Below are 19580 nucleotides of genomic sequence, written 5' to 3'. Positions count from 1 at the left end.
GCAGTTCGCACACCATCAGGTCTCCCTTTCATGCAGAGAGTGGAGCCTACCAAGTGGAGTGATGAATGTGCTCAGAGTTTCTTCATTTGTGGTTTTTTTTTGTTGTTTTTATTTATTTTTTGTATTGTTGCTCTGTAGTAAGTCTAGCAGAATGGTTTTCTGTTTGGAGGTCCTGAATCAATGAGCGAATGACTGCAAGTACAAAACCCCCAGATCTTTAATTGGAGAATCAGAAATTAGACAGACAGGTTTTATGCATGAGGCTATGGAAAGATTTTTACTTCAGAGTAGGTGAGGGGGCTAACTACACTCTGTCAAAGCTATTGCTAATTCTGTCTTAACTCTCTACCTACTAAAAGATTTAATCTCTACAGTTTACGTGTATTATGGATGCAGTACTGAAGCCAGGATGTAATGCCTCTTTTTATATTCTAGTTTGTCAATGAGTTGTGTTGCAAAAAACCTTGTGTTGCTTAAAATGGTAGAACTGGTAGCATTAGGTCAGATGAAAGTAAATCATACAGACCTGGGGACCTTGAGCAATTTCTTACTTTTTTTTTTTTTTGCTTCATTCACATCAACAAAAATTATCTGAGATACTTATTCTGTGATTGGTGAGATTTCTTCTTGCACTTTAAGGTAATTTTTCATAATGAGCATGCATTTGTAGTTCATAAACCGCACCACCTAGTGGTGAGCAGGCTTTAGGTGAAAAGAAATATTGTAATTTATGGATTTGCTCTTTAAACATAATAATTCCTCTCTTCATGTTCTTGACATTCTTTTTGGTCTAAGTACATAATGCTGCTGTCCTTTATGTTTATTTCTAGTAGGTCATCCTAGGTTAGACACTAAATTAAAAGCCTGTATTTATACTATTTACATCTTTGCATCAATACAGTGTAACTTTTTTGTGTAGAGTAGATTTCATCAATATTACTTTGTTAATATTTCTGTAAATTCTTTTTAAATTACTCGTGTGTTGTGTCTTGTAGCTCCTATGCTAATGTCATAAGAGATTTTTTTTTTTCCATCAGTCACTCCTGCTCATCAATGTATGCCAAAATTTACCCTTTTTTTTCGCCCTCCCTTACAGCCTCACTTCTGATCAGACTCTTACACGTCAGGGTCCCAATCCACCTTTTCCTGAAAACTATCACACTTTGCCAAAGAATACCAGGCAGCCTTCAGGGAGCTCACCACCACCTCCAATCCGCAATTTGCCGAGTGACTACAAATATGCACAAGATCGTGTTAGCCACTTGAAGATGTCCCAGGAGGAAAGGAAAGCAAATAAGGACGGAACTGTTTGGCAGCTGTATGAGTGGCAGCAGAGACAGCAATTTAAACATGGCAGCCCCACTGCCCCGCTTTATGTAAGTTCTTCAGACTTTATTGATCGTGGTAAGTCAAAAAGTTCATTAGATGTTCCACGATCAATATCTGTTCCGCCCTCTCCATCTGATATTCCTCCACCTGGACCTCCAAAAAGCTTTCCCCCAAGGAGACCACATACTCCTGCAGAAAGGCTTACAGTTAAACCATCTGACGAGAGACAGACTGTAGATGTTCCTTTTGCTGGATCACCCAGGAAGATACGAAATCATGCTGTAAAGGTTTGTATACAGTATAACTGATTTCAAACTATTCTACGTGTGGTGTCATACATTGATAATTTAATTTAGTCATTTTTCATTGCATCCTTCATTGTGTATGAAAGATCATGCAAGCAAAGGTTAACACAATGAATAATTTTCTCCTAAAACTCTTATCTTTCTGATCTTTTCAGATTTATTAATTTTTGTTGGGCAGAAAAGGAAAATGGGTGGTACAGCACCTTGGTTTGGAATATTTTTATGCAAAACCTGGAAGGCATATGTTTATATGTATGAAATACACGAATTGTAGTATTTTAGTGTATAGACTAGGTAGGCAAGAATATAAAACTCAGCAGGATAAACTCTTCCTTGATTATTTACTTACACTTGTAGTCTTCAGTGCTTGCTGCGTCTGTTTTCTCTACGTGTCTTGCTATTGTAGTTAGTCTTACAGCTGATTCAGTTATTATGTTTTTAGCCGTAACTAAAAATTTTTCATACATCTGATAGTTTAAGCCTTTACAGAGTCATTATCATTGGGCTAACAAAAATCAAATAGTGTTGGTCTGAAACTTTAACCTTCTGCAGAATTTCGGTCTGGGGTTTTTTTGTGGGTACTGTTGTACCCTCTTATACAGAGGTGACAGAGGTTTCCCTATTCGGTACTCCACGTGGCACTCCTTGCCTAAGGAAATTAGGGAAAATACAGGATTGAATCAATGTAGAACTTGTCTTGGTAGCTCTTACGCTGGAATAAGTGGAAATGAAAGCCTCTGTATTCACTTAATTCTTTGACCTCAACCATGGGCTCTGATGGGGAAAGTATTTGCAAAGAAAGAGACTTGTAAATTCAGACACCCAGCGTGGGTTCAGGACCATGACTTTAGGTTGCATGCCAGCTTCATGCACAATTTAGATTTTTTTCCTCGTATATGTGCACTGTAGCTGTCGGATGTCTTTGAGCTTTTATAGATTTATAATATTCTGTCAGAGGATGAAAAAGACTAGTGATGTGCAGCACTGGAAATTAATATTTTTTTAACACCTGATTATATTATACCAGGCCTTGGTTTCTCCATGTGTAAGTTAAAGGAGCATTACAACCCTTACGAAGGAATGTGCAGCAGTCTTTTCCCTTCCTGTGTAATGTAACTACATAAATTTTACACATAAAATAAAACTCTTTTTATGTCACACTGGTTTTACCAATATAGGGAAACACAGTTTTCCTCATCTGTAAAACTTTGCTGTGAAACTTATGTAAAAGTTTCTAGAGAAAAATGCTCGTGTTTTTATATGTAAGCACACAGCATCATTTTACGTTTAAATGTATCTGTCTATAGAAATCTGTGATACTCCCCCCTCCCTGGAATGCTTTATTAAATTCCATCCAGTCACACTTTGGGGGGAAAAAATAAAAAGGAAAGAAAGAAAAAAGGCAGAACAAAACAGCATTCAGTGAAATTCAGAGACAGGAATAAAAATAAATCATAAGACATTTAGTCTGCCTTGAGGAAAGCCACAAAAGTTTGGTATTAAGAGAAAAATGAAAGAATGGATGCACAGTAGGTTTTCATATTATAAGCTGAAAGGGGCGGATCAACTATGATTATTTAAAAAACACCTGGTATTAATGGAACCCATTGCCACAAGGTGTCACTCATGTCAGCAGCTTAGTGTTCGCTGACTAAAAGAGGGCATTCGCAGTTGTTACTGTATGGAGTACAAGCCTGCTGTTGGAGGGCGTAAGGCAACCAGCCTTTCTCTGGGAGACATTAGGTAGGGGGGAACTTTTTGAGTATTTGTTTTATTTCCTGGAAGCCACTGCGCGTTCTGCTGAAGCATCTTATCCTGCCAGAATCTGCTGATCTGCCCAGCGACACAAGTGCTAAATTTGCATTTGTTCATTCCTAAGTTTTACTTAATCATCAAAGGATCTGGCTGGCCTGTGAATGTTACCCTGGTCTAAGCATGCTGTGAATTCAAATAGAAAATTTGTGGCAGAGGTGCATATCTTCTGAATTTTCCCTCAAGTACAGCATGACTCTCACTTGAGACAATCCTTACAATTCTGGCTGTGGCTTCTTACAGAGCTCAACCCACATTGATCGACGCTCTATGCCTGCTATGGGTTATATGACACATACAGTGAGCGCACCCAGTTTGCATGGCAAGTCGGTAAGTTGAGAGAGCAGTTACTTTTCCTTTTGTGTCATCATAGTATTGTAGTTAAGTTTTAAAAACCTGCTCATTCCATAGTAGTTGTATTTTTATTAGTTAAAACATAAATAACTTGAATGAGAACTTAATCTTAACCAGCTCCCAGGAAACCCTGTAGGAATTTTGCTGCTACCTGCAACATGAACAGGGGTGAGGTCTGTGTTATTACAGGATTCAACTTTATAATGTTTATTTGACCAAATGCAGAGTTAATGGAATAATTGCTTAATCATGTCAAGTAACTGCTTTCTGGGCACTGAGGTGAAAAATGTAATTACAGTTACTCTCCCTGAAGACTGCTAATTTCCTCTTTACAATGTGTCTAAATACCTGCAGCCTGAAGAGCTAACATTGCTTCTCATTCGATTAAGGAGACATCAGGCTAAGTTGGCTAGTATACGAAATTACACAATCGCACAATTACTGCAGCACTTGCCAACTAATTCCACCTATCAGGTCAGCTGCTGCGTGGCTCATCTGTGCCGTATGACATTTTTTGTGACTCTGCACATGCTTCATTAGTGGCATGCTTGAGTCTGTGCTTTCTTGCCCATTCTTTGGTATTCTACAATTCCCAGGTTGTTTGTGGTTTTTCTTTGCTACTGTGTTTGCTATAAAAGATGAGCATTTTAAGTTACAGGCCACTAGTGCATATGTTTCAAAGTGCTATGTATACTTCCTTTTTATACTATTTCTGAAAATGCTGCATCTTCAGAAATGTGGGTTTAAATACTAGATAAGTTCATTCTAAAGCAAAACCATTTCTTTGTGCTGCTTTCATGATGGGATTGGCTCCCTGTGCCACATGCTGCGTCACCTGCAAATTGAAATGCATCAGCCAGTTTGTACATTCATATGAGCTTGTAACTGTGTCAGTTCTGCAGGTGAACATTGGTTCATAAAAGCTCAGGGGCATCTTGGATCATCAACAGGGCTCTTGCTTGCTCTGATGTATGAAACTTGTAAATGTGAGATCAAACAAATGTATTTACAGAGCTCTTTGGTTCATATTAGAGCCTCAAAAATGGAGCCACCTGGGAATAAAATGTGGTGACTCTGCTTGGAATTGGTGAAGGTTTTGTATTGGCCTAAGACCAAAGGTATTTTTTTGAATTTGGAAAAGTTTCATTTTCAGACTTAGCTCACCTACAGAACAATTGCACTAAGATGGGTGATAGTAACAGGGATTTCTCAAAAAATGGGCAGACTTTCTAGTCAAGTCCTCAGCTGGACTTACAAGCTGATCAAACAAGAATTGTAAGTGAACACCTCTAAAGAAATGCAAGTGTGACCTATTGATTTTATGGCATAAAGGGTTTTTCTTTTCTTTTTTAACTACACATTCTCATTGGCTCAAAACTTGAGAAAAGGTATAGTTGTGTTTTTCTTTTATTCTGAAGTTTAATGTACCCAGGATATAAAATCCTGTCAAAAGAGCATTAGGAATTCTAGGAATTTGGGGGCATTTTGGGTGACTACAAAGCACATTTGCAACAGTTAAACTTTATTTTGTTCTGTATTGCAAATACTTCTTTTGAAAAAAGGAGAAATAACTTTGTTATGACTTCTGTGCATGCTTTTCTTGAAGTGACTGTAATGAAGATGTTGCTAGATGAATGTAACTATAAAATTAAGCTGATAGCAATTACAGGTGAGCCAATGAAAAATAAAAGACAAAATGGATTCTCTAATCATATAAGTGAGATCTTTTTCAGTAATTTATTCACAAAACTTATTTTGTACTTTCCCTGAATAAAAGAATTCATATCTTAAAATGTGTATGAAATGTGATCAAAAGTATTCTAATGATTTGTTATATGATGGCTTCTAGTTACATCTGACATTCAGTTAGGTACAGGTTTTCTCTTCTTCTCCCAAAGAGGCTTATTGTGCTGGAGGACAACGCTATAACTTTTTCAGAGAAGGGACAGTCAGTAGAAATTGATCTTGAAAAAAAACCTTTTGAAAACCTGTTGTTTCAGGTAGTTACGTGTCTCATTAGAGGTGGAAAACTCAAATCTATATGTTTGGAGGGTGGGCATGAGGTAGTAATATTTCTTGGGAAATATTTTGCCCATTTTTCAGCTGTAAATAGCAATATGCTGGTGGAGCAATTGTGCTTTTTTACGTACTTCCTACACTGTTATTTTGTTTCCTCTTTCATCCATTTTCTTATATATAACCAATACAAGTATTCTGAAATTGTTTCAAACATTCAAATACATTGCACTGTTTTTTCCCCCATGTACTTACCTGAAGGCGGATGACACTTATATCCAGTTGAAAAAGGATTTAGAGTATTTGGATCTCAAGGTAAGATTTTATAGGAGTCTACTTCCATTATTTTTTTTTAACCCAGCGGTCTTCTGTGTATCATCTTTGTACCTGCAGGTTTTCAAATCACCTTCTGTTCAGAGATGGAAACTCTGTGTCTTTTGCCATCACTGTTGTGCTTGGAATATTGAATGTCTTTATAGTAGTGACTATACAATTAAAGTGCAAACTCAGAAAATGTAATTGCTTCAGTTTGTAAGAAGAACTCGTGTTACTGGTACTCCAGACGAATGATATTATGTGGGTTTAGTGAAATCAGATAAAAAACTGATTCAAAATGTTTGTCTGCTGTAGCATTAGAACCAATATGAAGTTAACTCCTCTAAGTTAAAATAGGGGATTCTTTTAATCCAGCTTTTTCCCTTTAAATCTTATTGAGCTGACTTTTTCCTTGTTCTTATAATATGCTCTATTTATAATGTCTTGCCTTCTTGTGAAAATGTGGTGATTAATTAGCACTTGTCATGGTTTTCATATTATTACATCTAAGAGATTTCAAATCCACCCATTCATCCATCCGTCTGTAGGTATAATCTGCCCAAATAATGTTACGTGACATTTCCTTTAAAAAAAACCCTAAAAATATGATATTGAGCATCAAAGCGTCTGTCTAAACTAAACTACTTCTGTGCCTGGTGCACCTGATAGTTGGCAATTTGAAAGCAAATCTAGACTTATTAATACCAGTTTTGAAGGAAAAAAACCAAACAAACCCAAAAACGTGTAATCATTTTGCTTAGCAAAGCAGCCTACCACTTTCTATGGTGTGTAGGATGTCTCACCATATATAATTCATATGGTGTTTCTGAAAATCAAGGTGGCGTGAAATTTGAGACCTTGTTGTCCTTATAGTTTTCATGTACATAGTTCTCCCTTATGCTGTGGGGTGTTGCATATGTGCAACTAATGAGCTGGCTAAACCTATTAGTTTGCATATTTCAATTTTATTTGATGTTTCAATGACTGAATATGTAGCCAAGTGTATCAGTGGAAAATACTAGTAATACGTATTACACATGTACAGTGTCACATATATATATATAAAAAAAGATAGAATATTTATCACATAATATATGTGGTATATATAGTCTAAATTATCAGATATGTAAACTGTTGTAATCAATATACAAATTTAAAATTGGTTGGACACATTTCACTTTAGGCCTTGTTCTTGGTTTGTTCGTGGCTTTGCCAAATGTAACTGCATCCCAAGCCGTCAGCTGAATTTTGTGACAAATTTCAGTTAAAAAGGTCCTACAATTTGAAAAATTATTAATAAACACAGTGTTTTGTCCGTTATAAAACACAACAATTTTCACAATTAAAAGCGGCCACAGTTTAAGCCTCTGAAAATGTTATATGCTTAGCAAAATTATTAAGATGGGTTTTTAAATTTTGGTGGATTCCATCCAGATTGATTTGTTGCAATCCAGGACGTGAAGAGCTCTTTGGTCTCCCAGGAGGTCCCCTTGTGCCTTTCTGCAGCCTGCATAGCACCTGACAAAAACAGCCAGAAAGAAAAATGCGGGGGGGCAGCTGATCTTTCCGTGAAAAGAAACTTAATGTTAGCGTTAGTTCCCTTTAGAAAATCTTGACAGTCAGAATGTCGTGTGTTTCCTTAAGAATGATGTAATTTTTCAAAATGGGTATTTCTTAGTAACCGTCTTTTGGTAGTGGTCTAGAAATGTAAAAATTGAGGTCAGAGATTAAAGAGAATGTGGAACTTGAGAATGTGACTTCGTATTGTTTAAATTTGTGTTTTGCCACTAAATGTAGAGATGCTTTGTTTCGCAGTATGAGGAAAAAAGAATAGCATGCTGGATGAAACTAAGGAAATTACATATTGATTTGGTAATGGTGGAACGTGGCAAATGCACAGTTAATATACATGGTACCTTTCATTTAAGACACTGAAGGCTTAGCTAGAAAGCCTATTAATTCAAGTCTCTCTTTTGACTTCATTGGGCTTTTAGTTAGACCCACTCTGATTAAACAATTTCAAATAGGACTGAAGATTTTTGAACTGGAGTTAAACTTTTTTCTTTTCAATAAATCCATTATTTCTGAAGATCTCTCTTCTTAGAGGTTTCAAAATACAACTTTTCACCATGGAACAGTGATGAAGCAATTAACTGCATAATGCATGCCATAGCACTATAACTGATTACAGTAACTGGTTACAGAGCATTTAGTAATCTGTTGTTACTCACATGTTTTGTCCCCCCCTTGCTCTTATCCTTTTATACAAGTCTATTTTTTATTATTTAAGAGTTTAAAAATACTATCTAAGAAATAATTTTTATGTTAATACCAAGATTATATTGTTCAACATTATAGTGTATTGTCATAAGTATAAATGAAATAAAAACACTCTAGAGGTGTTAATCCATTTCGGTAGTTTTCTCTTGTATGCGAGCTAGTTCTGACATAAAAAAAAAGTCTAAAGGCCATTTACTCACACTATGAGGAAAAATTATTGATAATTTTGAACTTGCCAAATACCATGCATTGTGGTGGTTCCTTTAAGAATGTTGCCGTTAGATTATGAACTTTTTTCCCCTCAATTGTTGCAATGGCTCTCTATTCTTGCGCTCCTGAAATAGAGGTATGTGGAGCATGAAAGAAATGGTGTGTCTGTATGCTATAGCATAACCATGCCTCTTCTGCAAAGAGATTTCCACAGTTGTTTCCACAGTTGTTTTTTTTTTTTAAATCTCTAAAGTGGACAGACCCTGTATTAGAAAAGCAGAACGGAAGAGCAAAGGAAAGAAAAACTCAATTTTCCACACAAGCTTCTAAGATGACTTTGCAAATAAGGTGAAGCAATCTTCCCTTTTCGTGACTATGAAATTGAGTTCAAGCAGGCTACAGGAGGGATGGATGGGCAGCCTCCCTTCAGAATATTTTACAAACATTCCTGAGCAGGTTATACAAAATATGGATGAGGAAGTACAGGAACATTTGTGTCACTAAGTATGAATTGTGCAACCAGTTGAGGCAAATCTGGGGCCTTCTCAGTGGTTCGGCAGTGGTCCTGCTTCATTCTTCTGCAGTCGTACTGTAATATCTGAAGCTGTTTCGTCTACTGCAGTTGAAAGAGGTTGCTAGTGCGAGCTGATAGATACTGAAGAATATAGTGCATGGGCAGGTATTTGTTATGGGGGGAAGGGTAAGTGTGACTGAAATGACTTTTTTCACTGAGGTTTTAACTAGGTTGCTCAAATTATCATTATAGAGCTCTTGGTGCAAGTGTTACTATGTATTACATGACAGAAAATATCTTGCTGTAATTCCCAACACTCTTAAAACTGCAATTGGACAAGTCTGAGCAAATCCTATTTTGCGTTGTGTGTTTGTATGAGTGTTTTGCAAAAGTAAAAAAGTCTTATGGTTGGATGAACAGTTTACCCACAATATAACAAGATAAGTGGATACCCAGTTGTAGCTTACATACCGGCAGATTATATAAACCTCAAGGATCGGTGTGACGTAAGAGCATGTGATTACTGCTGCTCATGGAGTTTTGAGTTGTAAGGTTTGTGGGGTTTAATTTTTACATCTGTAACAAGCTATTACTAAACTTTTGTTTGAAACAGATAGAAAATAATGGACCTCTGATCAACATGATATACAAAGTGCTAAAGAACTCAGCACAAGGGTTACTGTCCAGTATACATGTAAGACTGCTTGCATCTGAAATGCGCTTATCCATTGCTTTTTAAAATAGCAGTCAATGTTTACATATTCTGGCTTTTACAGGTGTCTTACGGTAAACAGTAATGCTTTCTGTAAGATTCCCCCCCCGCCCCCTTTTTTTCTTTTTCTCCCCCCCCCTTTGGAGTCTGTATGCGAAATTATGGCTGACCTCAGTGTTTGGTTTCATTTTATCATGTTTTGAAAATGATTGTGCCAAGTGGTGACTCCTATGTGTAATTTTGAAAATGTGAAAGCATGCTAAATCTTCATTATGTCCTCATGTTCACTGCTTGATAATTAACAAATTCTTTACAGTTCTGATTATGTAATTGAAAATATCCCCAAAATCTGTAGACTGTTTTTTATGTTAATTCCATTGCTTTGAAAAAGGCTTTTGCATTCTCTTAGCTTGCAGATAATTAAATATGCAAAATTATTACTTTGACATGCTAGTATTTATACATATATTTCATTATTTGTTACTATTATACATAGAATTTAGCATTTAAATAATTCTGTTAATACTTTTGAAAGAAAGGATTTTTTTAAATATATGAAACACATCATTGTTGAAAATTAAAATATCCAAAAATTGAAAGCTTTGAGAGGCAGTAAATGCTTTTGATTTTGGTGGTGGGTAAGCAACATTTCACCACATGAAAACACATGCTAAGTCTTTGAGTCGAGTCTGCCATTGAAAGAGAAAACACAGTAAGCTTAAATGATGACCATACTCTTCTGTCTTAAAACTACTTTGTTATTTGAAAATACTATGTGTAGATGGCTAACTTCATATAACATGTTAGATGAGCAACTGAGGCTGTATTAAAGATTTAGCTATAGTTACAGTAAAATTTAATTACTTTAAGAAAGCTAGCATGATCCTGTAGGTGCCTGTTAGGTTAATAAGTAAACTATGTAGCTTCAAGTCTGGAGCTTGCCAGGCAGTGAAAAAGCAAACTACCCTTCCTACCCCACCACAAAAGCCAACAACTTCTGCTCTTCTATTAAAACCTCTGCTTATATATTATTAAAGCCAATATTTAGGTGAATTTTTCTTCATAAACTCTTGCCTGTATACGAACAGAAATATACTGTATATGAGTACCATACTTCTAAACACCAGGTGTTTCTTTGGTAAGATAGTATTTGCTTTAATCAATATTTAAAAGTGTTCTAATCTAGTAATATTAAGTCATTAGATTTTAAGGTTTTTAAAAACTGTATGATTAATGAGCTGTATTCTATTGCCATTTTCATAACATCATTTATTCACAAAAAGGGTCCCATGTAGACAGTGGAAATAACAAACGTTTTTACAGAGATAGACATGCCTTCATTTTAAGATTGCTGTGAAGGTTGGAAGTATAATATAGTATAGTTTCTGTACTGATTTAAAAACTGTGTTATGTGAGAAGATAATCTCACCAGAAATTGAATATGAAACCAGTGATTTCTGGAACGAGAGATTTGGTATATTATAAACATGTCAAAATAGATTAATTACATTTAATTCCCCTATAGCTCTTTTATAGCAGTCTGTCTTTAATAAAATTTGCCCAGTACTATGGAAGAGACTGTCCTTTGTAGAATGAAATAGTTGCCAAAAAGTTGTATTTTTAGTCATTAATTAATGCTGTAATACTTGCAACCACACATTTAAAGGAACTATTCAAGTCTCTTGGCTTCAAGAAAGCTATTAAAGCTGAACTGTTAAACCTATTAGGTTTTGCAGGAACTGGACCTTTGTAAATATAGACAAGTGGAGTTATGCTGTTTTGAACAGAATTTTAAGCTACTGTTAAGAGTTATTAAATAGTCTAATATAACTAGTAATCCTTTCTGATAATGTTTTTTACAAACTAAAGCCATATTTGAAAAACCTTGTATCCAAAAGGTTACTTATCTTTGTTAATAACTGTGAATATTTAACAAAAATTTTCTTTTCATTGTTGAAGAATAATTAGGTTTTAATTTCCAACAATTTCTCAGTTCTTTAAACCTGTTCCTCTTAGGTGACAGGGCGTGACACGTTAAAAGAACGAAGTACAAAACCTGTCAAGATTGCAGAAAGTGATATTGATGTAAGTATCAAATACCACTTCAGAACCTCTTGCATTGTTTTGGCTATTTATTTTGTACTGTTACGTGTTCACATTATTATGCTCTTAAGGGTAAAATATTGCTAGTGGAGACTTTTCTGCTTGGTTTTTAAAATCTAACATTATATGTATGATTTCATTTTCAGGTCAAGCTAAGCATTTTCTGTGAGCAGGACAGAATTCTGCAGGACTTGGAGGACAAAATAAGAACCCTTAAGGAAAATAAAGTAAGTAGGTTAAAAAGGGGTTTATAAAATTAAATAACAACTTTCATCTAATCATAAAATACAGAATTACAAACAAAAAATCAAAATACTGGATGCTGCTTGCATTGTAGTAGTTTCCTTTGGACATGTATATAAACTTACATAAGGAAAAGAATTAGTTTTTATGTTAGGATTGAGTACCCACTTTTAGAAAACGTTTGAAAACGAATGTTTTAAAACCATATACATTTAATTTTCTGGCATTTATTATAAATTGGGGTACATACACTTTTCTGTGTAGTTTTGCTTTATGTCTTAATATGTATATGGTGGGAGTCTGAGTCATGTTTCCTTTGCAGTTCTTCCCACCTGCACAATGTTTGTAAAAATAGCAGCATGCAACCATATTGAGCTCTCACTGTAACTTGTGTCATGGTTTGTTGTTGTTTGTTTTTGGTTTGGTTTTTGGTTTTTTGTTTTTGTTTGTTTGGTTGTTGGTTTTTTTTTTTTAAGAAAGGAGTGAGAGAAGGGGGAGAGATTCAAATTTGTAGCAATTTCAGAAACCTATGCTGGTTTATATATAGTGCTGTGAACTTAGTTCTGAGCGTTATGACTGAAATGCTGGAATATTTTCTGTGACAAGTTTGTAGCTGGAACCCACCTCCTTTCCTCTGTGCCCATTCAAGTCAGAGTTCAAATAGTAAACAATAACAAAATGGTTTGCCTTTCCTTGTCTTTCCTGGCCTATATGTATCTTTATCTGCTTCACTGCCTGTGAGCTACAGCTGTCAATAAATCGAGGTAGTTCAGAAAAAAATGTGTTCTAAAATGAAAGTACTGTCCAGGTGGATCCTTGAGAAGAGCTACTGTGCAAAAATTATTCAGTGTTATTTACTCCTGACTGAATGAATTGGACCTACTTTGTGTTTTAGACTTTATTTTAATTGCTCGCATGGCTAATTCAACTATAGCAGTGAATGAGAACCTATCCTTAAATAAATAGCTAATGCTGTGCTGTGGTAGGGCTGTCACTGCTCTAAGGGAATTTTTCTGAAACTGTAAATTGCAGTTTTGTACAGACTGTAAATAGAAAAATTCCCCTTTCAGTGCTTTGTGTTTTCCAGTTTTGGCTACTTAACGTAAAGATTGAATGGAAAATATCAGATAATTTTGGTTATAATAGTTAATTAAGGCTCTTGCACTTTTTCATTTACATCTTGGTCTCCACAACAGGAGGCCAATCCTAACCTCTAGTGGCTTATAAGAAAGACTGGGAGCGTGGAAGACAACTTTTATATTCCCGCGGGTAGATAAATAAAATTCCATGTAAAGCTGTTGTAAGCTTACTGCCATCTCCTTCTTTGTTAGGATCAGCTGGAGTCTGTTTTGGAGGTTTTACACAGGCAGATGGAACAGTACAAAGACCAACCACAACATGCAGAAAAAATTTCTTACCAGCAGAGACTTTTGCAAGAGGATCTCATACATATTCGGGCTGAAATATCCAAAGTTTCAACGGTATGTGGTTTTGGTTGTTACAAGAAAACCATAATTAAAATACCAGTTAGAGTAAAACTGTATTGTTTGTTGGATAGGAGAGTTAAGTCCTGTTCTGAACTGATTTGGTTAAGGTACAGGACAATAAACCAGAATAAAAAAATTTAAACAATCTCTCTAGCTTTCTTTTTCAATGCTCCCTTCCCACCCCACCCCCCCCCAAAAAAGCTCAAAAAAACTTTTTTATACCTTTTGCATTTATGTATAGGGCTTAAATTGCAATTCTTTCAGCTAGTCCTTTGAAAATATAAATATGATTCCATGGTATTTTTCCAGGGGAAAAGGAATTGGGAAAGTCTGTTGATGTTTCAGTCAAAATTTACTGTTGATATTATGACTTAATAAAATTCAAATGCAATTTAATGTTGCATTTTTATTAATAAAAATATTTCTAAGAATTGGCCATGAAAGAGAGTATATTAAACCTGGGCGTTGTGTACTCACTGTATTATTCCTACCTCTTAATGAATATGGGACTAGTTCTTCATAAGATTGTTTCTAGAATTGCATGAACACCTTTCCTATAGTAAGATTCGATCATTAAAATGCTAGTATTATTTATATGTATATATACAGTGTTTTGTACCTCTAGAAAATGTATGACTTTCGCAGACAGCATTTAAAATTTAGTCGGGAGCATAAATAGCAAGTACTTGTAAGAATGGCTGTACTGGTCCAGTCCAAGGCTACTTCTAGCCCAGGGTTCTGGCTTCAGCAGTGGACATAAGCAGATGCTTAGGGAGTAGTAAGGATAGGAGAGGTGGGTTCCAACTTTTTTCATCCAAAACATCATTTGGCAAGGTATTGGCATAGATCTTCTCCCCGCTGTGTGGACAGCCCCTTTCTTTTACTTGTTTTGAGGCTGAATTGTATATGTTTCATGTGATAGACCATTATTCTCGTATGAGAAAGGATAGAGAACGGTCAGTTGTTATCTACTCTCTCTGTGCCAGACATGGTTTCATTGATCTCCATTATTTCTTGCCCTCAACTCCTAAGTGATCTCTTTTCCAGACTTCAGAGGAAAAGCCTATTCCATCATTCCTTACATAAAAATGCTCCAGACACTTAATTTTCCTCAGTTCTGGGTCAGAAGGCAGACAATGGTGTCATGGATGCTGGAGATAATCTAAGTAAAGTAAGGGTAATTGGATAGCCTTGTTTTCCAGGTGTCTGCTTGTTTATTCACTTCTAATGCCATTACAACACAGTCTGTAGAACTTTTAAAGGATAACCTGCTTTGTGTTTCAAAACATGAGTTCTGGTTTAGGTGACTGGATTTTAATTATAAACTTGTTTACATAGGGGAGTGAAGTAAAAGGAAATGGAATTGGAATAGATTTGATTCCTTCATAGCATATTAGTCATAGTTCAGATTCTATTATGTGCCAGTTTTATGCTTAAGAAATGGTTTTGTGTGAGGAAGATGGCCAGAGTTTTTTAACTAGGGATTCTTGACTTGATCTTGCAAGCTATAAAGCATTTTGAAGTTTATCATCAACTCCCAGCAAAAATGTAGACTACAAAAATGGATTTTTTGCTTCTTTTTATAATAGAGCAACACCATCTTAAAAACACTTTGGTGCTCAATTAGAGAATGGATAGAGTGATTTTGAAGTTTATTGTAACATTGTATTAGAGTATTCCCTCTGTTAATAGGAAATGGAAAATGCCTGGAATGAGTATCTGAAATTAGAAAAGGATGTGAGCCAGCTGAAAAAAGCCTTACAGGAACAGATGAATAGTTCATTGGTATCTCAGGTGAGTCCATTTCCAGACACTGGTTTACTTATGAGGATGATTTTGTCTGAACTGGAAACTGTTATCTCATAAGAGAAATCCTCTGCAATTTTTGCACTGTATTCAGTTGTCATGTAGTTAAGTTTGCAAAGTTCAGACATTGTAATGGCATAGCTGTGCAGTAACTAGCTATCTTGCAGCATCTGTAATAGTTTCTCATAAGTTGTCTATGCAAATTTGTCATTATTTTATTATGTTTTTATTACATACTGACATCTTGACATTGATAACGTATTTAATTTATAAGACTATGCAGGACTTCTTAGTCTTCCATTTATTTGATCTGACATTGTTGGATTCTTCGTCTGTTTTTAAGAACATCAGTCACTGGCTTGTTATTGTCATTACTTGTTCTTTGTCATGTTCTTCTATTTATGGAAGATTTATCTCTGCAGATTGTTTTGTGAAGTGGAATAAGTGTTTAACAGCCATCAGTAATTGAAAGGCATCTTGGTTTTAAATCAATTATTCAGTTTTGAATCTTATGAAGAAGCTTTGTTTGAAGCTAAGTTATTCTGTTTGCTGAACTGGATGTGGCATACCAGATTATTTCTACATACCTGGTTACAACTGGTGATTTTATTCTTAGAGCAAGGAATACAGTCTGGATTATTTTTCCTGTGTTTAAGCAGAACGGTTTTGTTTAAAAGACAAAACACAAGGAACAAAGCTAATGTATACCTTTTGCTCAAATCTTAGCCTACTTTTCCAAATATCCTGGACCAAAAGAGCTCATTAGTTAAAAATTTAAATTTATTTATTTGCAAGAGATTTCTGGTCAGATATGGATTGAAGTCTATTTATTTTCACTATTAATGGATAAATGTTTTGTATCAAAGCAAGAGTTGTAAAACTTTTTTAGATTGCATCAATCTTCAAAGCCTATTTGCATTTACTTTTAATTTTGGGGGGTGGGGGAGTGAATCAGTTTCTAGAGCCAGAATATTATGTAATTGAGCTCAGCTGTAGAATACATCCCTCCAAAAAATCCCAGAGGTATTTTAGAATAAAATCATCCCTGTATGAAGTTATTTTGTTTAACAAAGGGAAATTACAGGTTTAAACAAAATATACTTTGTTAAAGTACTTTAACAATTTCCAGTTGTGCACTGAGCATGCTTAAAATACTGAATGTGTGGCATTTGATTCAGCAATACATATAAAGGGAATGCGGTTTGCACAGTAAAATGTTCACTCAGTTTTATTATTATATCACATATATGCATAATTATTAAAAGTGCACATGCATGCACATACACAAACATATGCATGTTATGTGTTTTGTGTGTGTATACTTATTATAGATATATATGTATGTATGCATAGATATGTTTGTCTTTGGCTAAGATTTTAAAAAAATGTTTCTGAATACCTATTTTGGAGATACTAAGAGGAGCTGATTTTTTCAGAATGTACTGAATATTCTTAAAACTATATTCCTTCAAAGAAGTCTGAGTTCAAGTACCCATAATAGTTAGAGTTTTTTTGATCTCTGCCCAAGGGTATGTAGACTCAAGATTGTTTATCTAGTATTTTCCAATAGCACTAAATTAATACAGGCTGTATTTAAAAAAATGCAGCCTTCATGGAATGTTATTAAAAATTCAGTAAATTTACAGTCTCAAGTTGCTGTAGGAAACAGCTAATGTTGTTTCTATATAACATTAATTAAGAGGTTAAAAACTAAATGTTTCAACCAGCTCAAAGTAAATCTTGCTTTTAAGAGTGTAGCTTCGTTGTCTTTTGCTTAAGGGTTGGGGGGATCTGGGCATGCTGAAATTAACTGAGATGTGGTATTTTGTCAGTGATAACTTTTTAGTTGGTAAGTGTTTCTCCCCTGGTTTTATAAATCATTCTAAATTATGTTTCTGTGTGAAGGAAGTTAGAGAAATCGATGTATTTCTCCAAGTTACCTTTTTATGCTTGCCCATAAAGTATATTTATACCCTTTCATAAACAGCAATCTTGGCTTTCATAATTTAAAAATAAATTCATCTGCTTATCTTTTAGATCTAGTCCACTTTTGATCTAAAATATTCTTTTCACATCAATATTTAAGTAATGGGAAGAAATAATATTAAAAGATCTCCTGGCTTTTGTACATTACTAATCGAACATTTTCTGAGTGGTTTCAGAAGCAGGATTTTTTCTACATGTGGGTTTTTTTTAATCAGTTCTGAGGCTTGGTTATTGTAAATCCATCATTTGGTTCCTTGTAGTATGATTAATCTCAGAAAACTGAAATGGAATGTGCAAATTTATAGATTGTATCCTGACAATCTTTCAAGATATGTCCCATCTATCGAGTGAGTTTACTACAGGCAAATAACGTTCTCCATCATTTAAATGTTTGTGTTCTTGGCACCCTGTTTGCTGATCTGTAACCTGGCTGAACATATTTTCTGATCTAAGACAGAAAGTGGAGAGCAATTTATATGCCTGCCTTAGCTCTATGAGGTGTAAGAGCTTTTACTAAAGTTTTTCTCTTTCAGACTTATAGGATTAATTAGTGGTTATTTTGCAGCTCATGGCAAGTGATGGATTTCTAGAGTTCTTGAGCAGTTTGTAAGCAATTCTTAACTAAAGTGTTTCACTGCCTTCTGCTTCCTTTAATACTACTGTTTTCCTCTTGGTTTTCCTAAGTTTATTCTTCATGCCAGTTTTTGAAGGCAGAATCACCAGGCTTTGATTAAGTAGATGAGATTAGCTATTTATGATGATTGCAGTGAACATCTGACTGAAGCGGTGGCTTCTCTAGCCAAGGCCTCTGGCTGCAAGATGCAATCAAAGGGGGAGTCCGGACTGTAGACAAAGCTTCCCTTTCTTTCCTCCTGGAAAGCCTCCGTAAAGCAAATAGGATGCAAGATGAGACCAAATCCTGGAACAGCAGCAATATACTGTTTCAACCTGTAATACATCATGTCTAGTAGACCTACCAACACAAATATAAGCAGAAATTAAATTTGTCAGCCCTTCTGAGTTAGTTTTGGTTTTATATTTCATCCGTTAAAAACTATTAGGAAGTTCATGGCAGTATTCAGGGAAACTATACTGATTTTTTTGCTTTTTTAAAAATTGAACATACCCTTAAAGGTATTAAGATGAGTTTCTTAAGGCTGCCTTAGCAGTCTTAAGTGTGTTAGTATAGAATTTAAGAACAAAGTTGAAATGAAAAGGTTCTGTAAGCTCAATTTATGTAGAACATTAAACTAGGTTTTTGTAGCCTCAATAATATTGTAGAGAAAAATGTAGAGGTGTCTCTTTCCCCCCGTCTTCTATAAGAAGTCTTCCAAGACTCAGAAAATGCTCTAATAAATTTTATGGGCAAGATATGTTGGTTTGTGTTGGTGGTTTTTGGTTTAGTTTTTTATTTTATTTTATTTTAAAATAATCATTTAACTCATTTCTAGACTCATAAGTTTTCATCTAAGTTCTGAAACATTAGTTTGGTTTTGGTATCAAAAGAAGGGTAAGCCCATAATAAAATAAAAATGAGATATAATTGATTTTTCTTTTTTTCTTTTACTACAAACATCAGGAGAAAACACAAATACAAAAAGACTTGTGGAGAATTGAAGATGTTACAGCTGGCTTGAGTGCAAATAAAACAAACTACAAAACCATAGTAGACTCTATCAAGAATCCAGGTAAGGAGAACATAACTAAAACATAAAAAATATACAAGTGGAGCTGATCTTTAGGTCCATGCAAATAGTCTAGAAGTTTGCTCTACTGCAGAAAATCCAGTTAATTCTGCTAATGGCTGCATCTGAAATCTCTGTTGATTGAGCACATTTAACTTGGTGTTTCTTTGGTTGAGGCGGCAAAAAGGTTTTTTGTATTTGTTTTCACATACTGATGGCACTAAAATGTAACGACTGTAAAAAGAGAACAATAATAATAATAATGGGCTGAGTTCTTCAAGTTGCAGAAAGAGTTTCTGTCGCACGCCAGGCTCATACCAGCATAGTATCTATTCTGCATTCTGTCCAGGAGCTCCTCTCTGTGTTCTTCTCTGCCTTCCTCCTGACTGCCTTCCCCCCCCCCCCCCCCCCCTCTCTTTTCCC

General features: G+C 35.2%; 1 protein-coding gene across 1 annotated transcript in view; it reads left to right on the top strand.

The window, feature by feature from the left end:
* The window catches only part of PLEKHA7 (pleckstrin homology domain containing, family A member 7), a 97177-nt gene that overhangs the window by 73014 nt on the left and 4583 nt on the right, over positions 1-19580 (top strand). Inside the window, exons 9-16 of the mRNA XM_010563829.1 lie at positions 1097-1616; positions 3690-3776; positions 6078-6131; positions 11864-11932; positions 12097-12177; positions 13525-13674; positions 15373-15474; positions 19052-19160. Coding sequence (XP_010562131.1) covers positions 1097-1616; positions 3690-3776; positions 6078-6131; positions 11864-11932; positions 12097-12177; positions 13525-13674; positions 15373-15474; positions 19052-19160 — 1172 coding nt within the window. The remainder of the gene's footprint in view (positions 1-1096; positions 1617-3689; positions 3777-6077; positions 6132-11863; positions 11933-12096; positions 12178-13524; positions 13675-15372; positions 15475-19051; positions 19161-19580) is intronic.

This window comes from Haliaeetus leucocephalus, unplaced genomic scaffold (genome assembly GCF_000737465.1).
Source record: "Haliaeetus leucocephalus isolate CR32 unplaced genomic scaffold, Haliaeetus_leucocephalus-4.0 Scaffold173, whole genome shotgun sequence".
NCBI lineage: Eukaryota > Metazoa > Chordata > Aves > Accipitriformes > Accipitridae > Haliaeetus > Haliaeetus leucocephalus.
The sequence above is the reverse complement of the archived record's forward strand: the minus strand, read 5'-3'. Positions and strand labels throughout refer to the sequence as shown.